A 19,369-nucleotide genomic window follows, 5' to 3' on the forward strand; every position below is an offset into this window, starting at 1 on the left:
AGTGACACTATGAACAAACAAAATTTAGTTCGCATACATAAACTTAGTTTCCTTCAAGTCGACAGAAGTGAGCCTTTCTAATCGTTTCTGGCTGTACATGCTCCTTTTTTTTTTGTTAGCTGGTGTAACATACCAGTTGTGGATTCTACCTACATTGTGGAAATTTTATGCGATTGACACAAAGAAAAGGAAAACGAAAATGTAACTCTAAATTTGTATTAGAAGTTTCATTTACCAACGACCACCACCGGTTCATAAAATAACTCTCCTAAAATGATTTACATTGTTTTTTTTTTCATGATATAAAAGTATTTTGGAAGTGAAGTTCCTAACTTTTGTACGTTTACACAAAACCAATAAGATTTAGTATTAAGGAATATATATATATGACAAAACCACCAGGTCATGTATGGTTTGCCTTCTGTCAACTTGAATAAACTGGAGGGCATCTGATAAAACTATAATATAATCCTTTAATTTTAAAGGTTGTTTCTGTTGATCAAGGAAACAAGAAAAATAGGATGAATGATATTTTTAACATTATGAGACTAGTGCGAACTAAATAACTAAATTCATTCAGTGGGTTCCATAAATTAAATGAATGTAATATATAGTAACCAATCTAATTTAAAACACGATTAATATGTAGGACTTTGTTTCGAGTGAGGACTTGTTGCGTCTACATTGTTACGTTTAAGCTAAGGTACAGATTTTGTGGTCTCTTGCTTTAGCATAATATTGTTTTGTTTTCTTTATTCTCATAGTGCACGGATATTCGGTCCATCACTCATAGCGTAAAGTGTTTACTCGCTTCATAATATTGTAGTATCCATCGTCACCGTTCTATGATTTGTTGTTACACACCTCGTATTGAAATATTGCCTTTAATACGCATGCGATAGGTTACATATTTTTTTCACTCATTGTCGCATGTTCCCACAAGTTTTTATTATTATTATTTATTATTGATCATTGGCTAGATGTGATATAGCCTTGGTGTATCCTTAGTGTATTTGCCTTGACTTGAGTGAATCGTTTTATTGACCTCAATACCCGAGCATATCCACCTATGGGGACATAGGGCGTCATCATAGGCACAGTTGACGTGCACCATCCGTGGCGATGCGAAAGGCCCACGGCGTCTCTATATTGTATTGGGTGCTAAGTGATTGCACTTATTAATTAGAGGCGTATGGATCGATCCTAGGAGTGTAAGTGTAAGTGTTAGTGGTAGTGGGATAGGTGTGAGTGCCCACATCCCCTCTACATAATGGTGCATTGGAACTGCAGCTAATGTACAAAGTGTTAGTGTTTATTGTTAGTGGCTCACATGGGTATTTCTAATATACCTTTATAGTATTCATCAGTGATTATTTAGCGTATTGTATTGTTTGCATCGTTAAAGTGTTTAGTGTATTGCTTCTATCATTTATGTGTTAGTGCTATTGTTTCTCCGTTACCGGGCAATTTTTTTTGGCTCAACCGTTTCTTTTTGTTGTTTTTTATATTATGTCTTAAACAGGTACTCAGGGAAATCGGGGAAATGTGTGAAGAGTGATAATAAAAAGCTAGAGTTGGAACAAGGAGTTTAATAAAACCTTATATTCAATAAATTTAGACACTTATGTTTTTCTGTTGAGACCGTTATGCCATTTTGGGAATTTTTGTTTTTAAACCTATGGAATTTATGTTTTAATTAAGTTATTATTTGTCTCTGATTACCGAATTGTGTAACACGTCAGCCCTAATCGGGGCGGGGTGTTACAGTTATGGTATCAGAGCTTAGGCTCTATCCTGTAGAAAACTTTAACTAAATAATTAAGACATGTGAGGATTGGGTAGACATTGGTTTAGGTATTTCGTTATGCAATAAGTCCTTATTATTTGTTTTATCTAAATTCTTATTGTGTTTTTAGATGCCTCCTCGTCGTGAGACACGCAACTCTGGTCGTCGTAATGGTGGTGGACCAAATGAGCCTGATCCAACTATCGTAGCTGCTATCACTCAGGCCTTTACTGCTATGTTGCCTGCACTTGTTCAGGCCGTGCGTGGTCCTGAACCGAATCCGAATCCTAATCCAAACCCTAACCCCAACCCTAATCCGATCCCTAATCCCAATCCAAATCCAAACCCTAATCCAAACCCAAACCCAAACCCAAACGGTGTAATTGGTGATTGGCTAGATAAGTTCATAAAACAGAAACCGAGATCTTTCACAAAGGCTACCACTCCAATTGTAGCAAGGGATTGGATCGCTCATATCGAGAAAATATTTCGGGGCGTTGGGAGTTGGCGATGAATTTAAATCGAGATTAGCATCATATAAACTAGAAGAAGATGCGCAAACTTGGTGGGAAGGTGTATTGGAGGAAAGAGGAGGAGACCCATTTGTGGAGAATTTACCTTGGGCAGATTTCCGTGCTATTTTCTTCGAGAAATATTTTAACAGCGTGGATAAGAGTTCTTACACACGAGAGTATCAGAATATCCGTCAGAGGAATGACGAACCACTTTCTGACTTCACTGATCGATTTTATCGACTAGTTGGATTTCTTGGGTCAGCTGCTGGAACACCAGAGGAACAAGCAGAGAAATATCAATGGGCAGTTTGTGATCGGATCCGTAGAGCAATCATCCAGTCAACGTTCCCCACTGTTGCAGAGGCCGCTAAGGCTGCCAAAAAGGTTGATATGGAGAACAAAGAATTTTTGGGTGGTTCCAATAATAGTAGGAAGAGAAACAGAGACGAGTACCGCACTCCGTTCACTAGTGAGTCGTCTCAAGCACCTACTCAAAATAATCAAAACAATTTGGGGAATAGGTCATCGGGAAGGAATAATAGACCATGGCAGGGAAGAAGCCAAAATCAGGGTCAGATCAAACCCTACCAGCCACCAACCCAAGCTCAACCCGTAAACCAGAAAGGTAACTCGAACCTTGCCCAGTCTCCAGTGTGTAACCATTGCAACAAGCGTCACCCAGGCATCTGTCGTCGACTTACCGGGGCTTGCCTTAAGTGTGGAGATATGGGGCATAAGATTAATGAGTGCCCAAAGGCTGGTAACCGACCAACTGATACCCCTAGAGGACCTGTTGTGCCACCTACTACTGGAGGGCGTGTTTTCTCATTGACTGCAGGGGAAGCTGCTAATGCTCCAGGTACCGTCTCCGATAAATGTTCCTTTTAGTAGTATTATTTTTTTTTCTTGCTTAGTTCTTTATGATTTTCATACAATCGTTTGTGTCTCTTTGTTTATCGATTTATTAGGTACCGTTTCGGGTAGTATTTATTTGGGTGAGCATGAATTGTATGTGTTATTTGATACTGGGGCAACCCACTCGATAGTCTCACAACTAATTGCCCGACATCTTAAAATTACGCCTTCTCCATTGGATCAAGCTTTAGTTATTTCTACACCAATGGGAAATTCTTCGATTATTACTCACATCTATAAAGATTGCCCGCTTGTGATCGGAAATGTTATTCGTATAGCGAATCTTTATCCCATGCAAATGGGAGATTTTGATGTCATACTAGGCATGGATTGGTTATCCATGCATCTAGCTACCATTGATTGTCACTCCAAACGAGTCATTTTTGGTGATATTCTGAATCCTGAATGTATTTATCAAGGATCTCAACCTCGAAAATCCATTAAAATCATCTCTGCTCTTAAAGCTCAAAAACTTATATCCCATGGATGCGAGGGATTCTTGGCTTCTATTAAAGATACCTCAGTGGATACACCACGTGTCGAAGACGTTCCTATTGTTCGAGACTTCTCTGACGTCTTTCCAGAAGAATTGCCAGGGATACCACCTGAACGTGAAGTAGAGTTCACTATTGATTTTGATTCCCGGATCTGAACCTATTTCTAAAGCACCCTATCGTATGGCCCCATTGGAGTTGAAGGAATTGAAAGAACAGCTGCAAGAACTTTTGGAACTTGGATTCATTAGACCTAGTGTTTCACCTTGGGGAGCACCGGTTTTGTTTGTGAAGAAGAAAGATGGTAGCATGCGTTTATGCATCGACTACCGGGAGTTGAATAAGATCACCATTCGTAATCGCTACCCTTTACCGCGTATTGATGACCTTTTTGACCAACTCCAAGGAGCGAAGTTTTTCTCAAAGATTGATCTCAGATCAGGGTACCATCAGTTGAGGGTCAGAGATCATGATGTCCATAAGACAGCATTTCGTACCCGGTACGGTCACTATGAGTTTCTAGTCATGCCTTTTGGTTTGACAAATGCTCCTGCTGTTTTCATGGATCTTATGAACCGAGTATTCCATGAGTATTTGGATCGGTTCATGATTGTATTCAACGATGACATCTTGGTGTTTTCTAAAAGTAAAGGGGAGCATGAGGACCATCTTCGCATTGTTCTAGGAACTTTACGCCAGGAGAAGTTATACGCAAAATTTTCTAAGTGCGACTTTTGGCTTGAACAAGTGGCGTTTCTAGGCCACATTGTATCAGCGGAAGGTATCACAATGGATCCATCAAAGGTGGAAGCTATCACTAAATGGCCTAGACCAACGTCAGTTACCGAAGTTCGAAGTTTTCTTGGGCTAGCGGGATATTATCGACGTTTCGTAGAGGGATTTTCTATTTTGGCCTTACCTCTTACTCAACTCTTGAGGAAAGGGGTAAAATTTACTTGGAACGATGATCGAGAAAAGAGTTTTGAGACATTGAAACAGAAGCTAGTATCCGCTCCTGTTCTTACTCTACCTTCTGGCACAGGCGGATTCGATATATACAGTGATGCGTCAAAGAAAGGGCTTGGTTGTGTTCTCATGCAGCATGGAAAGGTTATTGCTTATGCCTCGCGTCAACTTAAACCCTACGAGGTGAATTATCCAACTCATGATCTAGAGTTAGCGGCAGTTGTTTTTGCACTTAAGATTTGGAGGCATTATTTGTATGGGGAGACATGTAACATATTCACCGACCATAAGAGCCTCAAGTATATTTTCACTCAGAAGGAGCTTAACATGAGGCAGAGGAGATGGCTAGAGCTACTCAAGGATTTGATGCCAACATTCAATACCACCCTGGTAAAGCAAATGTTGTTGCAGATGCACTGAGTAGGAAGAACTCTGAGGGTTTGGCATGCTTAACCCTTGAGCCTCATATTCTATCGGACCTAAGACGCATGGAGATTGGTATACATGTTGGTGAGTCTGATGGTTATGTGGCTAGACTGAAGATTGAACCTAACCTTATCACTCAGATAAAGGAAGCTCAAAAAGAAGACGGTGAGCTTTGGGCGATCTTACAAAATATAGAAGTAGGGAAACAATCAGAATTTCGAGTGGATGAACATGGAACAATATGGTGTGGGAAGCGTTTATGTGTGCCAGATGATTCCTCTCTTCGTGAATCATTACTGACTGAGGCACACAGTTCACCTTATTCTATACACCCTGGATCCACAAAGATGTATAGGGATTTGAGGCAACATTTTTGGTGGAGTGGTATGAAAGAAGATGTAGCTAGACATGTGAGCCAGTGTTTGATTTGTCAGCAAGTGAAGATTGAGCATCAACGGGCTAGTGGATTATTACAGTCTTTAGATATTCCTGTCTGGAAGTGGGATGATATTTCTATGGACTTTGTAACTGGCCTACCAAGAACCCGTATGAAGAACGATGCTATTTGGGTTGTGGTAGATAGACTTTCAAAGTCTGCTCATTTCTTGCCCATTCGTAAGGAGTACGCGGTGAGTAAGCTATCTGAAATATTCCTTCGTGAGATTGTTCGATTGCATGGTACACCATCATCTATAGTGTGTGATAGAGATCCACGTTTCACATCACGGTTCTGGAAGGGTTTCCAAAAAGCTTGGGATACGAAGATACGATTTAGCACTGCTTTCCATCCGCAAACTGATGGACAGTCTGAACGTACTATTGAGACTTTAGAGGATATGCTTAGATCATGTGCACTTGAGTGGACGGGAAACTGGGATGAATACTTGTGCTTGGTGGAGTTTTCCTACAATAATAGTTGGCAAGCTAGTATCGACATGGCACCTTTTGAATTGTTATACGGGCGTAAATGTCGAGCTCCCACATGTTGGGACGAGGTCGGAGAAAAGATGATTGAGGGTCCTGAACTGGTGCAGATCACGAATGAAAAGGTTGCTATTGCTCGTGAGAAACTTAAGGAAGCCCAGAGTAGACAGAAGAGTTATGCTGATCGCCACCGAAGGGCTTTGGAATTTAATATTGGTGAAAAAGTATTCTTAAAAGTCTCACCATGCAGAGGTGTCCGACGTTTTGGTATAAAGGGAAAATTGAGTCCTCGCTTTATCGGACCTTTCGAAATTTTGGAACGGGTTGGCGAAGTTTCTTATCGGTTAGCTCTACCGCCACAATTGTCGCATGTGCATAATGTGTTTCATATTTCACTGTTACGTGGGTATAATTATCATCCACTCCATGTTGTGAACTATTCTCTGCACGAGATTCGTGAGGACTTATCGTACGAAGAGGAACCCGAGGCTATCTTGGACCGACAAGAACGCGTGATGCGTAAGAAATCTTGTCCGTTCGTCAAAATCTTGTGGAAAAATCATCCAGAACGTGAAGCCACTTGGGAATCGGAGGAAGCGATCCGTTCTCAATATCCATATTTATTCGAAACCTAAGGTTAGTGTTCCTAATAGTTTAATTTCTGTGTATAAAACTTGTGTGCCTTTTCGACTCTTTTGCTAATTGTGTTTGCAGCTTTTTTATCGTTATTCTTAAGGTTGATCTGTAACATGAATAGTATACCACTTTCGTCATCGCTAATTTCGTGGACGAAATTATTTTAAGGGGTAGGTAGTTGAAATACCCGTACTGTGTAGTGTAATATAATGTTTATTTCGAGGACGAAATTTCTTTTAAGTGGGGTAGAATTGTAATATACGAATCTTTCAAATCCCTAATGAAATAAATGTCATAAGTAGTGCGACATATTATTATGTCGGATATTCAACGTCAAGAACGTTGGTCAACCTTTAAACCACAATTAATTGGAGTGTAATAATAATAATAATAATAATAATAATAATAATAATAATAATAATAATAAAAGTAGTAGTAGTTAAAGATTGTTGTGTCTATTTATGTTTTTACGAAGAATCAAAATAAATAATCATATGAACTATTATACTACTTTCTAAACACAATTGTAGTAGAAATAGAAATTGTAGGAACCGACAAACGAAAAAAAAAAAAGAAAAAAAAAACAAAATAGTAAAGTTAAATAAAGTATACAATAACTAAATAAGGGAATGGATTAAGAAATTATATTGGAGATTGTCATCATCGATCCTTTCCAATTTACCAAACAAATTTTCACGGACCTTCTTCTTCTCAAAACTAGACTGGCTTATATTGCGGGATTTCGTATTCCTTTGACACGGTGGTTTACCCCTATTAATCGATCTCAATCGGTGGTATCATTCCTTATGCAACGCTTCCAAAAGCCAACCCACATCTCCCTTAAACCTTTCTTTTAATCTTCAAGTGCACAGACGAAAACGTCGCTGCCGACCACCAGTCTGAACCGACCAAACTTGTTTGTTACGCCTGCGGTTCGTGTGTTGAACGGTACAGAAGACCACTGAGCACCGCTACCACGTTGATCGGTCGTTCGGTAAGCTTCCTCTTTCAGTCGACTATCTCTGGTATAGTGGCTATATAATTTCAACCCACCTACGTATAAATTAACCTCTAACTAGATTCTGGTCGTCGTATCAGTTGTACACTCGGAAGCACAAAATCTTCGATCCATCACCATACCATCGACTAGTGGTGATCTGAAGATCTGTGGCGAACCTACATTGCACCACGCCGGTCGTCTTTTCTCTTCGACATAAGGTATCGGCACTAACCTGTTGGTGAAAACATTATATGAAAACAAAGCTGGTAGATAAAATAGTGACACTATGAACAAACAAAATTTAGTTCGCATACATAAACTTAGTTTCCTTCAAGTCGATAGAAGTGAGCCTTTCTAATCGTTTCTGGCTGTACATGCTCCTTTTTTTTTGTTAGCTGGTGTAACATACCAGTTGTGGATTCTACCTACATTGTGGAAATTTTATGCGATTGACACAAAGAAAAGGAAAACGAAAATGTAACTCTAAATTTGTATTAGAAGTTTCATTTACCAACGACCACCACCGGTTCATAAAATAACTCTCCTAAAATGATTTACATTGTTTTTTTTTTCATGATATAAAAGTATTTTGGAAGTGAAGTTCCTAACTTTTGTACGTTTACACAAAACCAATAAGATTTAGTATTAAGGAATATATATATATGACAAAACCACCAGGTCATGTATGGTTTGCCTTCTGTCAACTTGAATAAACTGGAGGGCATCTGATAAAACTATAATATAATCCTTTAATTTTAAAGGTTGTTTCTGTTGATCAAGGAAACAAGAAAAATAGGATGAATGATATTTTTAACATTATGAGACTAGTGCGAACTAAATAACTAAATTCATTCAGTGGGTTCCATAAATTAAATGAATGTAATATATAGTAACCAATCTAATTTAAAACACGATTAATATGTAGGACTTTGTTTCGAGTGAGGACTTGTTGCGTCTACATTGTTACGTTTAAGCTAAGGTACAGATTTTGTGGTCTCTTGCTTTAGCATAATATTGTTTTGTTTTCTTTATTCTCATAGTGCACGGATATTCGGTCCATCACTCATAGCGTAAAGTGTTTACTCGCTTCATAATATTGTAGTATCCATCGTCACCGTTCTATGATTTGTTGTTACACACCTCGTATTGAAATATTGCCTTTAATACGCATGCGATAGGTTACATATTTTTTTCACTCATTGTCGCATGTTCCCACAAGTTTTTATTATTATTATTTATTATTGATCATTGGCTAGATGTGATATAGCCTTGGTGTATCCTTAGTGTATTTGCCTTGACTTGAGTGAATCGTTTTATTGACCTCAATACCCGAGCATATCCACCTATGGGGACATAGGGCGTCATCATAGGCACAGTTGACGTGCACCATCCGTGGCGGTGCGAAAGGCCCACGGCGTCTCTATATTGTATTGGGTGCTAAGTGATTGCACTTATTAATTAGAGGCGTATGGATCGATCCTAGGAGTGTAAGTGTAAGTGTTAGTGGTAGTGGGATAGGTGTGAGTGCCCACATCCCCTCTACATAATGGTGCATTGGAACTGCAGCTAATGTACAAAGTGTTAGTGTTTATTGTTAGTGGCTCACATGGGTATTTCTAATATACCTTTATAGTATTCATCAGTGATTATTCAGCGTATTGTATTGTTTGCATCGTTAAAGTGTTTAGTGTATTGCTTCTATCATTTATGTGTTAGTGCTATTGTTTCTCCGTTACTGGGCAATTTTTTTTTGGCTCAACCGTTTCTTTTTGTTGTTTTTTTTTATTATGTCTTAAACAGGTACTTAGGGAAATCGGGGAAATGTGTGAAGAGTGATAATAAAAAGCTAGAGTTGGAACAAGGAGTTTAATAAAACCTTATATTCAATAAATTTAGACACTTATGTTTTTCTGTTGAGACCGTTATGCCATTTTGGGAATTTTTGTTTTTAAACCTATGGAATTTATGTTTTAATTAAGTTATTAATTGTCTCTGATTACCGAATTGTGTAACACGTCAGCCCTAATCGGGGCGGGGTGTTACAAAGGTATACCGAACACGTAACTAGCCGAGCCGAGTTCCCGTACGTCATGTTTGAGTGTGTTAACCATTCGACAGGAGACCAACCTATTACAGGGGTGCGGGTTGGTTGGCGAAGTTCCGGCAGCGTCTTGAGTTCCGACGTAAGATCTGGTGTGTTCGTGGCTCCGACGAGACTCCGATTCCTCCGGCGAAGGGCAAGATGTTTTGAAATGTAGAGAGATCGAGAGGGAACGTTAGAGGGTATCGAGATGTGTGTGAACTGAGGGTTGAGAATAGCTTGGTATTTATATAGTGTCATAGCCTCGATCTCGTTTTGGAAATCCACCGAATTTTGGAATTACTGAGGTGCCGAAATCAATCCATTCCTAATTCTAGCTTGCATTCCATATGTGTCGAAGTTTCCGAAATCGGAAAAGGAAAGGTTGACGTGAGTTTTGGGTGGCCATGATTACTGATTTGTGTTAAAAAAAAACGCGAATCAGCGAAAAAATCCGTGCGAGAGAAATCATTAAACTTTTTTTTCTAATGGCCATGACCACCAAATTGAAACATGTTTGTATTTTTTTTTCTAAATGTTTGCAGTCTTATCTCATATATTTAAATATAATCAAATTCTAATTTAGTATATATATTTGTTGAAATTTAAACTACACTTTGGATATCCATTTTTTTACGGATGTTACAGTCTCCCCTACTTTAGTAGATTTCGTCCTCGAAATCTAAGAGGAAAACTTTTGAAAAGATGACATCTAAAGATTCAAATGAGAGAATAGATGAGACTAGATCATAATGTCTTGTTTAAGGAAAATTGTTTTTCTTGAATGTGTCACATAGCATATAATTTCACATAGCATAGAGTTTTCAAATAATTTCACATAGCAGATAGTTTCACATAGCGTGTAAAAGGTTCAACTAGTTTCTCATAGCATAATTATGAATTTCACGTAGTGTAACATAGATAATGAAAGCATCGTTAATTTAGTTTGTTCACGAGAGGTTATTATTATTTGTTTTAGATTGCGAAGATAGTGCGATTCGTGTTTCCAAACTTGAAAAAATAATAAGTTTCATTGAGAACGAAAGAGAGTTGGCAACTACCTCTGAGGTAAGGACATCACCCCTAGCTCATTGGTGAAGTTGAAAATTGAGCGAACATAATCGTCAAGGTAAGGAAATCACTCCTATCTTGATGATAAGCTTCCATTTTTGGGAAATATGAGTATTAGCATAAAAATTTAGACCAATTCACATGACATACTTAGTTAACAAGATTAACGTATCACTGGCATGTGAATAAACGTGTCAACCCATCGTGTACCGCAAAGTTGACTACCCAACATCGTCGCAACGAAGAGGGTGTAATGTTATTAATTTAACATGACCACTAGAATACGGGCGGGCGCTACTCCTATAGCACTACGCATAGTGCTATACATGTTAAGGTGTGGATTAAAGGACAAGTTCATCACATAAGAATAAACCAGTAACACGAATCCGGTATAACATACTAGCATGCATGTATTAGATTGAAATGATATATCGTGCAAATGTAAAACACATGAAAATTGAGATAGCATAAAAGAGATTCAACGTAAAACATGGATTGTCACGGAACGTAACATACGACAATTCCAAAGTGAATCGAAGTCCTTTTCGAATTAAGGAAACATGTTTTGGCCTAATAGACAAATACTCTCATCGAGAAGCGACTAGCGATATTTGTCCTTCCAGTTACTACACGTCCTTAATCGATTGGGAAAATCGAAACTTTGGCGAGATTGAAAATCGAGGAGTGGGACTAGTTAAACAAGATGCGAGTTTCACCTCTAACTTGATAACATCGTACCCTAACGTGGTTGGTACTTATCATAAGATAAGGGTCCACTAGAGTATGAAGTGGGAAAACTCCCATCAAGGTTTGGATATCACTCCTAACTTGAGGGTAGATTTCGTGCAAAAATCAAAGTATAGCTGAGTGAAAATCATCACCAAGTGTGGGAATCACCCCTATCTTAATGAATCTTTTACATCGACATCAGAGTTTTTACGTCGGAACTTCACTCCGTTTCGTTCCGGTATACTCTCATTTCGCTATCAATTCTCTTTTTTGTTTGTTTTATTCGATTACTTAACTACTATAATGGTTACCAACTTCAAAAATGGTGGGTGATGTATGGTTTGGGTTCTGGACATATGAATGCATGACTAAATTAAAGGAAGAAAATGAAGTATGTCAGTTGTTAAGATGACTGGCAAGATATTTAATACTTTTACACACCTTTTCTAATGTTCTAATAACATAAACTTATGAGAATTTTACAAACAGTCGATCCTATGTTGTTTTTTTTTTTTTTTTTTTGAAGAATATGAACTTTTATAATTTTTTTCTTTCAAACTAAAAAAAAATGGAACATAAGATATACATCCTTACTGTTACGTATGTGATTCATTATAATGAAAAAGATGACAAATGAAAACCAATAATATTATTGTTAATGTTATTATATTTCTTATTTTTCAATAGAAATTAATAAATTCATTTATTTTTATATAAGTACCGAACATCTGTCGCGTTTAGGAAAAAGTAAGTTTTGTAATATAATTACATATATCAATTGAATAAACAAAATAAACACCATAAACCTAATTAAAAATCAATTATGAAATGAGAATATTGTCCACTAAATTCCCAACATTATTTTAAGCATTATATCAATCTTTCTTAACGTATCCTTAAATCACAAATAGGGTAAATCTCTTGCGCTTGTTGCAACTCTCTTGGATCCAATTCACTCTCTTCTTATTTCCCAAGAAACGCAATGTAATCAAAGGTGAGTATACATGACCCATTTTCACTTTTACACTTTTGGGTGCAATATGTATTCTATATCAAACATCACACAACACGTTAAACATTTTACACACTCTATCCTTTATGCTATGTGAAACATTTTATTCATGTTAGAATGTTATGCTATTGTAAACACTCATGACTATGTGTTCATTAACTTTGCAAGCCTCCCCTAACAATGGTAGCGCTATAGGTTGAGAAACGCCCCTCTCGTTATATTAACGAGTATTGTTAGGTTAAACAATGTTAAAACCACCCTGTAGACTTTGGGTTGGACACTTTAATTGCGTTAAACTTTGGTTTGGACACGTAGAGTAACATCGTTTCGAGTATATACTGTCAATATGGTAATGTGTTCACAATTGGATATGAGTAAACATTTTAAACAAGTACTATGCTATGTATGAAAACTTGTATACTCGCCAACATGTTTTGTTGATTTATTTTAATACATATTGCAGGTTGATTGAACAAGAACCAAGAAACAAGCTAGGATGGCTTTAGAAACCCATTTTAGCATTTTGAATTATTGTTGAAATTTTGCTTGTTTATTTGAGACCATGTAATTCACTTTGGTTATTAATAAAATGATTTAAATTATATTGTCACATTTAGTGTTATGTTGTTTTGAGCAATTTGTACGTCTCATCCCGATGTTTCCGCCATCGGTTGGGGTGTGACAGTGTTTCCGCCTCTGAAAGGGGTGTGACAAACCCTCTTCCATAGGAGACATAAGCTCGGAAGAATTATGTCAAATAGAAAAGAGGATTCTCCAAAAACTTAAAGAAATAGAATCCATGATGAAGGCGCGATATTCATCAAGGAATGGAAACGAAGGTGATTCTATAGCCGAGGCCAATAAATCTGCCCTAGCGACGTGCGAAAACAAACGCGATAGTCGTCCATGTATCGACCTCGCAATGATGGACTCCTTTACAGTGTGTGAATTTCACACCGACGGTTTAGACCAGAGCGAGTCGACTCATACCTTCTTTAGCAAGAGCCCAAAAAAGGTAAATAAAGGAAGATTTCACCCTCCTATTTTTAGCTTAGGTTTCTACCTTTCCGACAACCTCTTGTGTTTTTGTACCTCTCGCTTGAACCTAAGGTACATCAGGCATTTCGGTGTCGTTCCAACCAGTAAGGAACCCCCCCCCCCCCCGATAAAACATGGTTCCTTGAAAATTCCGACATAACTTCATAAAAACCCTAAGACATGGGGTTGTGTTCCTCAAACACTGGGCCGTGTCCTATCTACTTCCAGACATGAGGGTGTGTCAAAAGAACACGGGGTCGTGCCTCCCGTATTTTTTAACACGGGGCCGTGTCTACCTTGACATGGGCCGTGTGTCACTAACGAACAACATTTTCTGACTCATGCAGGCGAAACGGGGACGTGCTTCCTGGACACGGGGCCGTGTCAACGTGCTGTCACTTTCTATAAAGTCAGCCATTAGAAGAATGTTTGGACCCATTCCTAAAAAACTAAGATCCTTCCTGATCTTGCACGCATACCTGAAAAGGTAGGTTCTTAAAAAGGTTTCCTTAAACCTTCTTATCTTTACCACTTTTAGTCATTTCTTCTTCTTCTTCTTCAACCTTCAACAACATTCATTGAAGCTTCAAGCTTAAAAGCTTCAATTGATAGGTTAAAAGCAAGATTTTTAGTCCCAAATTTTGGCAAAACTACTATTTTATAACATTATTTTAAGTTATTTATGGTCAGAAATGCAAGAACCCAAATAGTTTTAACTTAAAATAAAGGTTCTTGGGCTAAAATATCAGTGTAGCATGTCGAGCCAGCAGAGCGGTATGTCTTCAACAAGCTCATGAAACAACCGCAAGGGAGAAGACTCTCTCTTGAAACCACTCTAGTCCGCTATGTTTACGCTTTGAGAGAGTCGATTGGAGAAATGACAACGGTGGAGGAGGTCTACATAGACCGGGTGAACTACCTCACTGTAGCCCTGGAAGATAGCTTTAGGGAGATCAACCTTCGTCATCAAAGGTTGAACATCTTGGTGTGTCACACTCCAACTGATGGCGGAAACATCAGAGTGAGACGAAAACGAGATTGTTAGAGGCTTCATAACACTGTGTTGCGACAATATTTAACAAAACCAAATTTCATTTCATTGATAATATTCAAGTACAATATTGGAAACGAAGTACAACCTTTTTCATGAAACAGATACAACAAGTACATAAAACAAAATACAACAAGAAGTCTAATTTTCTAAGATGCGTTTCTAGTCAATCCTACTAGATTTCATCATCGTCGTCAATTTCCTGCAACACATTTCAAAGTATAGTTCAATACAAAAAGTATTGGCGAGTATACAAGTTTAACTACTAGCATAAAATAAAAAGGTTTAAAAAAATCCACACGCAAAATTTGTTATCTAAAATTAAAATATGACTGGCATGCAACTATAAATGTTAATCTAAAGATTACCGCTAGCGTTATCTTATCGTAGGAACGGTAAGACCCTTCTGTTTTAACTTAACATGACCTCAAGAATATGGGTGGTGCGTTACTCCTATAGCGCTACACATGTTAAGGGAGGCTTGTACGAAGTTAATGACAAGTATTCCACATAAGAATGTTCCAGCACGTATGAATTAAAGTATAACGTATTAGGCATGTATGAATGATTGATTGTTTGTGATTAAGCATAAAGTATGTGTGTTTGTGTGAGTTTAATAGCATGAGTGTGTTGCACCCTAAGTGTAAAGGGTAAAACGGGTCGAGTATACTCAAAGTTTTGTAAGCTTTCCAATAAAACCACGAGTTGACGAGTTGAGGGTTGGAACACGAGGTTACCCTACAAGGGTAAACGAAGGTGTGTGAGTTGTTTGGAGTTTAACGGAGGATTCGGTTTGGAATTAAAGCACGCGGTATATGTATCAACATCAAAGTATATCTCGTCTAAGCGCTCGTCGTGACACTAAGTTTACTGTGATTTCATGGGTCTTGATTTGCCCATTAGAATCAATATACGAGGAACTCAAAACCGAGATAGAAAGATAACCGAATTGCATAACACTGTTCGTGAGGATGAAAGTCCTTCCGTGCGAAGGAGATTAGTCCGTGCGAACAGAGGTCTGGTTCTTCATGGAAATCTTGAATAAGGACAACCCGGGCGTGTCCTTCCCAACATGGCAAGTGTTGGAGGCAAGGCGGGGTTAATTTACTCTGATTCTAGGAGATTTTTTGGGTGTTCATTTGCAAAGTTCACGAGTGAGGTAGTGGGACTAGTTTGGAAAGCCAAGGCTCCCACGGTCCACATTTCTACCAAAACACAGGTTCGTCCATACGGAAAAGGGGAATCCTGTATGGTTTCAGCACTCGAAGTTATGCATGAACGGAAAGGAAAATAACAGAATATTCCTTCGTGCGAATGGGCTTCAATCGCACGGATGAAGTCAGTTCGTGCGAAGGGACTGCTCCGTGCGACTGAGGCCTGGTTCTTCATGGAAATCTCTGTTCCTAGCTTGTTTCTTGATGGAAATCAACCTTAACACAAACCCACAGCTATGGACTTAGTTGTGAGATCAGTAGGTTCTAGGTTTCACCAAGTTTCGAAATCAGAATGTAATGTATAAAAACTTAAATGAAAACAGAACTTACTTCTTCGTTTTTGGCCTCATAGTGGTGAGGTTTCACCTTAGACTACCCAGGAAAATCTGTGAAATCCATTCTAGAGGTTATCTAAAGGTTTGCTGAAATGTAGAAAAGTCGAAGAAAAGTTAGAAGAAACGATTGAGAAAGTTAGTTTAGACTAACTTAGTAGCTACTGAAATTCCTTGTCCGAAATATGTGCGTTCAGAGAATTTGAGAGAGTTTAGAGTGGCTAGAAAGTGTCACGTGTGTAAGTGGGTTCTATGTCACACCCCGACCCGCAGCAGAATGGTACGGGGCATGATGATTGCCCAAAGCTTATGACACTATTAAAATTTCATAATTAAACATGTCATGATTAATGTCACACTTTTCATATAAGTTTCAAATATTCAAATAATACATCAAACTTGTCTTTTTAATTACTAAGGCAAAGTTCCTATGTGATCCTGATCCAGTCCAGTCTTCAATCCTCTACACCTGTATCATGTGTAAAATAGTATTTTTGGGTCAGCTACAAGAGCTGGCGAGTAAACGTTGGTTAAGTAAAACAGGTTTACCATTTTAAAATTTAGAAATAAAAATAATATGTTTTACCTTTTTAATTCCAAATATTAATTTGAATATTAAGCATGCAATTAATCATGTGAAAGCAATGCACAGGTAATACGAACATAGAATGGTAACAGAGTAATGACTAAGACCAAGACCAGCACCAAAACCAAACCGACTCCTTGCGTCCCACGCCCATAAAGGGTGTGACTGTGGCGATACCAACGTCCCGTAGTTAGGAGGAAAGGTCAGCCCAAGACTAATGGGGCGATACCGACATCTCCAGGGCATGAGGAAAGGTCAGCCGTAGATCCACTGAATGACTATTGACTATTGACTATCATGACCAACACAACAACAACATCAATAACCTCAACAAACAACACCAACAACATGTAATGCATATACGACACACTAGACTTCGCATGCTCAACGTTAGACGAAAAACAATTGGTCAAAACACATTGATACACCCCAAAACGTTAATGACAAAAAGGGGAAAGAGATTTTACTCACAGTTTGCGAAAGTGATCTCACAAAAAGAAAATAATACTGCACGAGGAAAGATATCTCAAAAGACCAAGGAATTATCCTATACAGTTTAAGCGATACTAATTTAATATGCGGACTTAGATTAAAATATGAATCATTTCTAGGACTATAGTGATGTGTACCGGTAGCGGGTCAACAACTAGCCAACTTGGTCAACATGGAATTCACGCATACGTAGAATAGGCAATGGAGTTCTTGCATATTATTAGTATTAAGTTGTTTTCCATTTTACATATTTAAGTTATGGCTAGAATAAATGGAGATCATGGGATGCCATGATACCACGTAATGCTTCATGTTCCTATTTTGTTTTTTTTTTGTTAGTTGTAACTTTCCTTTATATAGGAGCTCTAAATTTGTTAATTGATATGAATAAAAATTATAGAGAGTTATCTCAAAGTCTATTTCTTGCTATTTTCTTTTGAGATTGACCCACTCAACGGGTTATTATTTATCTAAATCCAGTTGGTTCATATCAATTGGTATCAGAGCAGTCTTGATCCCCATCGATGGACGCTCTTGAAGTGAAGGCTACATTTAGTCGGATTGAGTCGACTCTTTTAGAGATGATCAATCTTCTACAAATGAAGTCCCAAAGATGGGCAACCTACAGCCACACTGCTTCCGCCGCGACACCACCACTTGCCTCACTACCACCGAAACAAGCTTCCGCCATTGCACCACTTATCCTGTCACCCGTTTCTGCCGCAACACCACCAGCCGTGTCACCCGTTCCCACCACACCACCACAAACCGCTACCCAACCGCAACCAACAGTCCCTACACCAACACCAAGACAAGCTCCTTCTGTTGTACCGACACTAGCTGTGAAACAGGCATCATCACCCACATCGTCTGCAGCGAAAGCAACCCCAAACCTTGACTGGCGCCCACCGTGGGGCTTCACTAAAACTGCTCCGAATGCTGCTGGGAAACGAGAGTGGCGGCCGCCATGGCTTGCTACGACTTCTCCGAATGCTACGGGACGAACCGAGTGGCGCCCACCATGGGTCATCCCGGAGAACGGTCCTGATTTCTTCCTTGAGGACAAGGATGATTTGAGACGGGTGGATTGATGTGTACCGGTAGCGGGTCAACAACTAGCCAACTTGGTCAACATGGAATACACGCATACGTAGAATAGGCAATTGAGTTCTTGCATATTATTAGTATTAAGTTGTTTTCCATTTTACATATTTAAGTTATGGCTAGAATAAATAGAGATCATGGGATGCCATGATACCACGTAATGCTTCATGTTCCTATTTTGTTGTTTTTTGTTAGTTGTAACTCTCCTTTATATAGGAGCTCTAAATTTGTTAATTGATATGAATAAAAATTATAGAGAGTTATCTCAAAGTCTATTTCTTGCTATTTTCTTTTGAGATTGATCCACTCAACAGGTTATTATTTATCTAAATCCAGTTGGTTCATATCATATAGGAAATTTGAGATTCTAGATTTAATTTGGGAATAATTGGGGTTTTGATTTAAGTTTATACTTGTAGTAATTAATAACCACTTTATAGTTAATAGTCATAGGTTACGATTTGCAAACTTAAGATATGACATAACAAATTAACTATGAAATGTTATATTTGATGGGTGAAATATACATAATATGAGGAGTTTACTAAATTAATACACACAAAATATTAAAACTTATATCAATACACACAAAAAAAAAAGTTTATTTAATCACGTATGAACTTTTGGGTGAGAACATCATTTTATAAAATACAATAGTATTAAATTAGTAACTAAGAGACTAAAACCCAAAAGGGTTTATTAGATAAATTTTGACTAAGTTATGATGATTTAGAGTTTTTAGAAATCGATTTTCAAAAGATCAGTCCATAGTTGCTTAAAAAATATATATATACTAATAACTCCTCCAAGATTTTTGAGTCTTGTTTTAACTGAGAAGAATGCATAAAATAAAAGGAATGGCATGTGGGTCGATCTTGTGCCCATTCAAAGTTAATAGGTTATTTAGTTTTGTTTGATTTATGTAAAAAAAACATGTTCAATAGGACCCCAAATTCTCAATTTACTCCATGAATCCTAATTCCTATCAAGATTAATTG

At 38.0% G+C, this 19,369-nt stretch overlaps 1 protein-coding gene across 1 annotated transcript; it reads left to right on the forward strand.

The window, feature by feature from the left end:
* Window positions 1-1,769: 1,769 nt before the first annotated feature.
* Window positions 1,770-3,868, forward strand: LOC110906492. Its single transcript, XM_022151615.1, has 4 exons — window positions 1,770-1,796; window positions 1,917-2,165; window positions 2,242-3,160; window positions 3,270-3,868. Exons 1-4 carry the CDS (start codon window positions 1,770-1,772, stop codon window positions 3,866-3,868), a joined length of 1,794 nt encoding a protein of 597 aa, XP_022007307.1.
* Window positions 3,869-19,369: the final 15,501 nt, after the last annotated feature.

This window comes from Helianthus annuus, chromosome 14 (assembly GCF_002127325.2).
Source record: "Helianthus annuus cultivar XRQ/B chromosome 14, HanXRQr2.0-SUNRISE, whole genome shotgun sequence".
Classification (NCBI taxonomy): Eukaryota; Viridiplantae; Streptophyta; class Magnoliopsida; order Asterales; family Asteraceae; genus Helianthus; species Helianthus annuus.

Coding starts and splice junctions, on each gene's coding strand:
- LOC110906492 (XM_022151615.1), top strand. CDS start 1,770: ATGGTATCAGAGCTTAGGCTCTATCCT. Junction 1,797..1,916: donor CAGAGCTTAGGCTCTATCCT/GTAGAAAACTTT, acceptor TTGTGTTTTTAG/ATGCCTCCTCGTCGTGAGAC. Junction 3,161..3,269: donor GGAAGCTGCTAATGCTCCAG/GTACCGTCTCCG, acceptor TCGATTTATTAG/GTACCGTTTCGGGTAGTATT.